General features: G+C 44.5%; 1 protein-coding gene across 1 annotated transcript; it reads right to left on the bottom strand.

Moving 5' to 3' along the window:
* Window positions 1-1,635: 1,635 nt before the first annotated feature.
* On the bottom strand, window positions 1,636-6,084 carry LOC119355409 (plant UBX domain-containing protein 4-like). Its single transcript, XM_037622212.1, has 4 exons — window positions 5,821-6,084; window positions 3,207-3,501; window positions 2,302-2,397; window positions 1,636-2,229 (listed from the first exon to the last, which is right to left on the bottom strand). Exons 1-4 carry the CDS (start codon window positions 5,988-5,990, stop codon window positions 1,855-1,857), a joined length of 936 nt encoding a protein of 311 aa, XP_037478109.1. The 5' UTR covers window positions 5,991-6,084; the 3' UTR covers window positions 1,636-1,854.
* Between the last annotated feature and the right edge of the window lie 2,583 nt (window positions 6,085-8,667).

Below are 8,667 nucleotides of genomic sequence, written 5' to 3'. Positions count from 1 at the left end.
AGGCTAACCCTAACTTCCCTCTCTCTATGTGTGTGTAATCTCTATGAGGCTGCACCCTTTGCATGGGTGCCCTGGGGGGTTTATATAGGCCTCCCCCCAGGACAGCTCCGACTTCACAAAGACACGGTAGGGCAAGCCGCATGATGGCCCTCGAACTACGCTAGACCATGCTACACTCATCCAAGGCCACTGTGCTAGCATCCCAGCAGCAAGCAGTGACCAGGGCCGGCCCTGGGGTATGGGCGACGGGGCGACGGCCCAGGGCCCAGGCAAGGGAGGGGCCCATGATGGAGCATTTATATATACTATAACCCAGCAAAAAATATGAAAAGAATTAAAGAAAAGAAATAAGAGGCCCATCAGATAGCTAGCTAGCGACCCTTGATCGATTAGCAAACACGAAGCGTCAAGCTAGCGACCCTTGATCGATTAGCAAACACGAAGGGTCAGGCGCCGTGACACACGCCAGTTCCCAGGCACACGACTGCTCGTTTTTCGTGGCCCATGACGCCCGTCGGCCTCCTCGCTCGGTGCCTTGCCGCGTCGCCCTCGCCTCGGCCGCCGCTGCCCGCTAGAGCTGCGAGCGCCGCCCCCGCACGGCAGTCCGGCAACCCGGCCATCCGGCATCCGGCAAGGCGGCACCACGACAATACCTATACAAGTATACACCCGACTGCAAGTCTTGAAGTCTACAACGCGGCCGTCTCCAATCGCTGAAATTCTACAAGTGAATACGTTTGAACGTTTCCATCCATGTTAATTTTCTCAGTTCTTGTCCATCTCCCAAACCTTCAGTAGTTTATTTATTCTTTATTTAATATGTACGTATTCAACTATACATCCATGATCCATCCTCCAATTTCAGTATGCACAAAATTTTAAAATTTTCTAATCCAATCTATTAATTTTTTGTCATTTTATGTACATGTCTAGGGTTTCATTTTGCGATCTTTTCAGTATCATTGTTGTTGATAGAGTCATTTCGAATTTGGTTACTATTGTTCTTGATGGAATCATTGAATTATTATAGTCAAATTTTAAAGTAAAAATGTGTGATTGAAAGTTACTCTTAATAAGTTATATATATAACGCACACGCATACATATATGGTCTTAGGACATAGGGGACCATATCATCGAGTTCGCCTAGGGCCTCCTGAAACACAGGGCCGGCCCTGACAGTGACGGGACAAGCAAAGTAAAGATCACATTGCCTCCAAGGACCGTCATCGCCCGATCCAGGAACCTGGAACCAGGGTTTTCCCCATAGTGCAGTGGAAAAGGGCGTAGACGCCTTCACGAAGGTAGTGACATTTTGGATGTAGACTTCTAGTGCTATTTTTGCAGCATAAAACGTTAGTTTTGGAGACTGAGAAAAATGGTCAAAAAGTAAAGAGCCTAGCTAGACCTAACTCTGCACATCGGAGGTGAGAGCGTTCTGCTGTTATCTCGCGTGTAAGGGGTGATAATCGAATGGAAGTGAATCTTCTATCCGAAATTATAGTGAGGTTACTCTACGATACTTTACTGGAACTGAATCTTCTATCTGAAACTATATCAATTTCTTACCCTCGCAAATAAAAGGCCCAATTTCTTACGATTCAAGGAAAAGGAAATGAGAACAAGCAAGCCCATCTGATGATAGACAACCGGACATTCATTAACTTTGATAGACATTCATAATTGGTAGCAAGACGAATATAGACTCCACTGACGTTTATCGACAAAACAACCAGTACATCACAGGTTGCATGCAAAGTGCAGTATCTAGTGGACATGATAAACCATTCAGCAGCACTAATTTAATAATTGCATCGGGAAGACATTCTGTGCGACAGATCCAGCTCGGTGAGAACTACATCTTCTGCATGATAACGGAGTTCTTGAGTCCAGCTTGGTCAACAGTCTGCGTAGGGTCAGTCAGCTGCTTGGGTGGGAAGCCAGTCTGCAACTGATACGGCCGCGCAGCTCCTGGGCGGGATGCATCAATGAAAGACCTGATGTCGCCCACGGTGTGGTTAAGGTTAAACCGAGCGACCATGCGAGTGCCGTCCGCCAACCTTAGCTGTATGGATGTAAAGGGCTGCGAGTCGTCCACAACTATGCCAATTGACCTGGGAGCACCGTGGGGCTCTTGTGTCACAGGAGCTGGTGCAGGACTCTCATCTGCTGAAGACCCACCAAGGGTTCTACCAACACCCTGGAAAGCTGATCGAGGCCTTGCAGGTTCCTAGATGAACAAAACCACAAACAAGGTTAACATATTTAACACTGGTATACTGCAAATAAATGAAAGGCCTACCTCATAATCTCCATGTCGTTTTATAACATTGACATGGACAGCTGTCCTTCGATCAGCAGGCTCCAGCTCTTGGGGGCACTGGGACTTCTTGATGCTCTGAAAGTACAGGGTGAGCGTGTAAACTTCCTTCAACCGCAAACAACTACTGTTCACTTCATGTTTAAATGTTAATCACAGGGGTGGATGTTGCCCTTGTTACCATACTCAAATAATGCAAAACTGACTGCGACCTAGGAAATGGAAAGCAGCACGTATCCAGATGATCTATGGATGAACCTCAAACTGAGAACACATGGATTTGAAAAAAAGCTTAATAAAATCCTTACCTCAAACAGCAAACTTAGGTTAAGAAGGGGAAAAAGCTAGTGACAAGAAATGGTGTATGAGAACAAACTAAGAACCAGAGCAAGTGCGCATTCTGTTTTCAATGTTCCTTCTCTGGCATGGTAATCGTCACAGTGAAGCGAGATATGTTTTGATTTACGATGTATTAACAATTTAACATAGGAGTGGTTCAGGTTCCAGCTTAATTTTCCACCCAATATGAGTTTCGGATGTTGCAGCTACATCCTACTCTCTATCAGAACTGGTTGGAAGTAGTAATACTGGTAATACTACAAAATGGGCCCAAGGCAGTCTAGTAAAAAACTGATGGAACTGTGTAATTACCATTTCGTCATGATGACTTGGGTCATAACCTACACTCCTATGAAACCACTAGTACACTATTAAGCATAACAACCATCCTCAAATATAAACTCTATATTTAAAGCATCAAAAGGCATGCAAAAATATGAAGGCAGCACACAGCGACACAGGGGGATGATGAAAAGACATGCTGAAAACAACTACTGGTACACGACAAAGTAAAATTGCCCAGAAAATTTAAAAAGATTCATTGTAACCTCGATGAAGTCTGCATTTGCAGGGTCCTCATAGGCTCTTAGTGGACCATCATCTACTGTGAAACCATTGTTCCAGAAATGTATATTGTGAAGAACATCCTGCGGTGGTTGAGGAGCAGCTGGTGCTGTCTGCGCATCCCCTGAAAGCAGACGACCTGTTCCTGCAAAGCTGGTTGAGCTGGAAGATTGGCCTTCAAAAGAAGGCAGTGGAACTTGCTGAGCACCCATCACTCTAGCTTGCTCAAAGATTGAGTCCACATTATTTCTCCTTGTTGGATCTTGAACAAGCATCCCACTGCACAGAAGCAAAGACAAATATAGGAAAAAAAATTATTCAAGTAAAAATGTAAATATTCAAAAGCAATCAGAAAACCCAAACTAAAAATTATTGAGATCTACCCATGCTATGAAGTATCCCTCCATTCCATAATTATCGTCGTGGTTATGTTTCAAATTTGAACTAAAACCATGACAATAATTATGAAACGGAGGGAGTAATAACTCTAGAAGGGGAACAAAAAAGACACAGAAAAGCATATAGACCCTAAATGCAAGAAAAGTACTCCCTCCTTTCCTAAATATAAGTCTTTGTAGAGATTTCACTATGGACCACATACGGATGTATGTAGATGCATTTTAGAGTGTAGATTCACTCATTTTGCTCCATATGTAGTCCATAGTGGAATCTCTACAAAGACTTATATTTAGTAACGGAGGGAGTACAACAGATTCTACTTTGGACGGACCACTAGCAATAGGTCCATTTATTCTTATTAACCATAGTTCAAAAAAGCGCTAGGCGTTAATTATGCGTTTTGCCACCGCCTTGCGCTTTTCTGATCAAAGTGTATGCTTATGCGCAGATTAAGCGTAGTTATGCGCTAGGCGTTTTGCTATCGCCTAGAGCCTAGGCACTTAAGAGATCGCTTAGGCGCGCCTTTTTTAACTTGGTTATTAACGCAGTTCATCTGTAATATGTAGACATTTCCAGAGGAGTGTTCAAGCTCAGGTGCTCTAGTCACGATGCATGATAAGATGGCACTGAACCTGCAGGCCAAAAGAGGTCCAGAAGTCCAGATGGATGAAAAAAGGGGGGGCCAATATTAGTACTAAGGTGCAAATAGACCAACAGCCCACACTGAAGCAACGTAATATCCAGCCTTTGGGAAGGCATGCAACATAATCTAGAATCCTTCCACACGGCTTCTTATAGCGGTAACATTGGGTGCAAAAAATAGTTATCTAATATACATATATAAACTTTAGAAAAAAAATGGTATAACAATATAAGCTGTCTTTGATTGAAGTGGAGTCATGCTACATCAGATATTTGTCAACCTGATTATCGTGAAGAGATGCATGATGCATCACTAGAATTATGACCACCATACAACATTAACACGGGTACTTTTTTTACCATGCATTACATACAGCAACTTTGACAGATAGATATAGTTTATTGCAACTGGTAACAGCAGCAAGAAATTACAAGGCTATTTGCCTACAACAAGTACATATGTGGATGCCATTATACAGTTCACAATATTGTATATATCCATATCCCGGAAGTTGAAGCAAACCAAAAGCGAACTGATGATAGCATTGTTGTTTTAGATATAAATGGTTTGGAACTATTGGAAAACTAAACAGACCATCATATCCCACCCCCTGTATGTTCATGGTAATGATAGTTGAGGATGACTAAATCAGGTAGAGTCATTCTATTCATCAAACTAAAAGGACTAGGTGATCAGATGATCTGTGTTGTGACAGGTTGATAACACTACCAGACTGGGCAACAGACTACTGGAAGCCTAGAAGAAACAAGATCAGAATGAAACGTGATAGCAAAAGTACATTAAACTGAACTGAATTATTCGGCGTTGTTTCTCTAGTACTCCCTACATCCGTATCTAGACAAATCTAAGACAAGAATTTTGGGATGGAGGGAGTAGATGTTCACATTGTCAACCAATAAATTACAGCGGTGGCAGAAACTTCCCCGAATATAAATCTACAGTTTTGCTAAAGCACATCTAGATGCCGTAAGTATTTCACATCTAAGTCCTATATCATTGATTTTTTTACCCGGAGATTCGTGTGGGTATTTTCTTTCTTTTTTCTTTTCCTTTTTTAAGCTTGATGATTGAGTCACTTAGATATGCAATAAGTAGGGCACATCTAGATGTGCACCAGACAGACCCATAAATCTAATAGCAAAGCCTACACTTCAGCGGAACCAATACATGACCAAACTAAACTAGTCCGATCTTGAATAAATTTGCCTGCAAAAAGTATCAATCTGCAATCGTTCGTGCCGATCTAATCTGAGCAGCATTGAACACTACACCTACCTCTCAGTACTCGGTGGTCAGCTCTAACCTAGTAAAGTTTAACCTGTATCCCGCACAGTTCGCATGCCAAAAGAATCCAACCGACGTAGATCAACCGCCGAAAAAAATATATAAATCTGGTTATTTATGAGGTTGCCGTTCTGCAATCTACGCCTAACTAGACGATGGCAGCAGGAGGCGGGGATCCCGATGCCCACAAGCGATCGCCGCCAAATCTCGACAGGGCAATACAAAATCTGCTAGGAGGGAGATGGAGAAACCTCTTCTCGCCGCCGGTGTAGTACTCCTGGGGCTCATCGGAGTCGCTGCCGCTGCCGCCTGCGCCTGGGAACCCGGAGGGGCCGCGGTTGATGTCGGCGAGGGTGCGGATGCCCCCGCGCCCGCCGGACGGTGCCGGCTTCTTCCCGCCGTTGCCGTTGGAGGAGCTCATCGCCGACGTGTTCGCGGTAGGGTTTGGCTCGCGGTCGCGTCGTGTACTCTGCTCGCAAGTCGCGGACTGCTTTTGCTGGGGTTGGGTTGGGATATACGGAGCTGCGGTTGCGGGGGTATCACGCTATAAAATAGGAAGAAAAAAAAGAGTTTTTTTTTTCTTTTGAGGCATTATCATCCATGGACCCGCGTTAACAGACGTGGCCCGGCCTAGTAGAAGCCCTTAAAAGCCCAAACGAGTATGCTCCTCGTCTTCCCCCCTTTTTTTTTTTGCGATGGGCGTTGAGAACAACTAGCTGGAGGTTACAACCTGTACAAGCAGACGAGACTCTTTCTCCTGTATGAGACTTCTCAAAACCTAGCTGCCACCATCACTTCGGCCTCCACCATAGATCGGCTCCCCCTCCTTCAGCCGGCCTCGCTGACGTCGGGAGGGGTGGAGTTCTTAATAAAAGTAATGTTTTATTAGATTGGTTAGGGTTTTGATAGCCGTCTTCTTCATCATTGGAGATGGAAGTGCAACTAATCCTCGGGTGATTTTGATAATTAATAACAACATATATGTCATTGATCTAATGAACATTGATGATAGATTTCACAAAAGATCAATGATTGGCATGGCATGGACTAACAGATGTAGACCCCTCAAAATGTGAAGAACATGAATTGGCTACCCTAAGACTCTATATTTTTGGTTTAGTGATCCAAGATTACACCGAGTCCCTTAAGAAAGCCAATACTGTTAAAAGAGGATAGGGTATTGTTGATGAGGTTGTTGTTCAAAGTGCTCACTGATATTGCTCCAAAAACCCTCCATCACTTTCCCACAATCACATCTGTCCAAACCCTAAATCATCATTTCGATCCCACTGATACAATCCATTCCGAGCCCACCGAGATGATCATCCTACTGCCACAGCCAAAACCCTAACATTTCGGTCTGACCGAATTGGTTCCCGGTCCCACCGAGAAGGCCTTGCCAAACTTCTGTGATGGAGTCGTTTCATTTCAGAATCACCGAGACAAAACAATCGGATTACCAAGACGTGGCTCTGTCGTAGCCATTGCACTTCGGTCCCACTGAGATGGTATAATCGGTCTCACCGAAAGCGCTAAACGGTCAAGTTTTTTGCACCAGTCTGTCTCACCGAGATTTCAGATCGGTACCACCGAGTTGGGTCAAAGACTTGTATCAGTTGGACTTTTGGTGCCGCCTATTTATACCCCTCCACCACCACTTACTCTCAAGGAGAGCCATCCGAACGAAACACAACTTTCACCATTCATTTTCTTAGAGAGAATCGCCTACTCATGTGCTGAGATCAAGAAATTCCATTTCTACCATCCGAACCTTGATTTCTAGCCTCCTCAAATTGCTTTCCACTCCAATCCTTCTTCTACTCAAGCCAAATCTGTGAGAGAGGGATTGAGTATCGAGGAGACTAACATTTTAAGCACAAGAGTAAGGAGTTCATCACCAACACAACATCTATTACCTTTTGGAAAGTGGTGTCTTTTAGATTGGTTAGGTGTCACTTGGGAGCCTCCAAGATCATGTAGAGTTGAACCAAGGAGTTTGTAAGGGCACTGAGATCGCCTACTTCGTGGAGATCTACCCGAGTGAGGCTAGTCCTTCGTGGGTGGAAGCCATGGTGGAATAGACAAGGTTGCTTCTTCATGGACCCTTCATGGGTGGAGCCCTCCATGGACTCGCGCAACCGTTACCTGATACGTCTCCAATGTATCTACTTTTCCTAATGTTTTTCCTCTTGTTTTGGACTCTAATTTGCATGATTTGAATGAAACTAACCTCCGACTGCCCCTGTTTTCAGCAGAACTATCATGGTGTTGTTTTTGTGCAGAAATAAAAGTTCTCGGAATGGAACAAAACTTTGCAAGGAATTTTTATATAATATACAGGAATTTGTGGAGCCAAGACCTACCGAAGGGGGGGTACTTGGGTGGGCACAACCCATCAGGACGCGCCCCCCTCACCAGGCGTGCCTAGGTGGGTTGTCCCCACCTGGTGGCCCCGCAGACCCTGAAACCGACGCTATAAAATCCTATTTTTCCAAAAAAATGGGGAGAAAGAATTATCACGATCCACGAGATGGAGCCGCCGTCATCTCCTGTTCTTCATCGGGAGGCCAGATCTAGAGTCCGTTTGGGGCTCCGGAGAGGGGGATCTTCGTTCTTCGTCATCGCCAACCCTTCTTCATCACCAATTCCACGATGCTCCCCACCAGGAGTGAGTAATTCCTTTGTAGGCTCATTGGTCGGTGAGGAGTTGGATGAGATTCATCATGTAATCGAGTTAGTTTTGTTAGGGCTTGATCCCTAGTATCCACTATATTCTTAGATTGATGTTGCTATGCCTTTGCCATGCTTAATGCTTGTCACTTTGGGCCCGGTGCCATGATTTCAGATCTGAACTGTTTATGTTATCACCATTATATCCATATTCTAGATCTGATCTTGCAAGTTATAGTCACCTACTACGTGTTATGATCCGGCAACCCCGGAGTGACAATAATCGGGACCACTCCCGGTGATGATCGTAGTTTGAGGAGTTCATGTATTCACTATGTGTTAATGCTTTGTTCCGGTTCTCTATTAAAAGGAGGCCTTAATATCCCTTAGTTTCCAATATGGACCCGGCTGCCACGGGAGGGTAGGAC

Source organism: Triticum dicoccoides, chromosome 2A, assembly GCF_002162155.2.
Source record: "Triticum dicoccoides isolate Atlit2015 ecotype Zavitan chromosome 2A, WEW_v2.0, whole genome shotgun sequence".
NCBI lineage: Eukaryota > Viridiplantae > Streptophyta > Magnoliopsida > Poales > Poaceae > Triticum > Triticum dicoccoides.
This window is presented reverse-complemented; position numbering and strand designations above follow the sequence as displayed.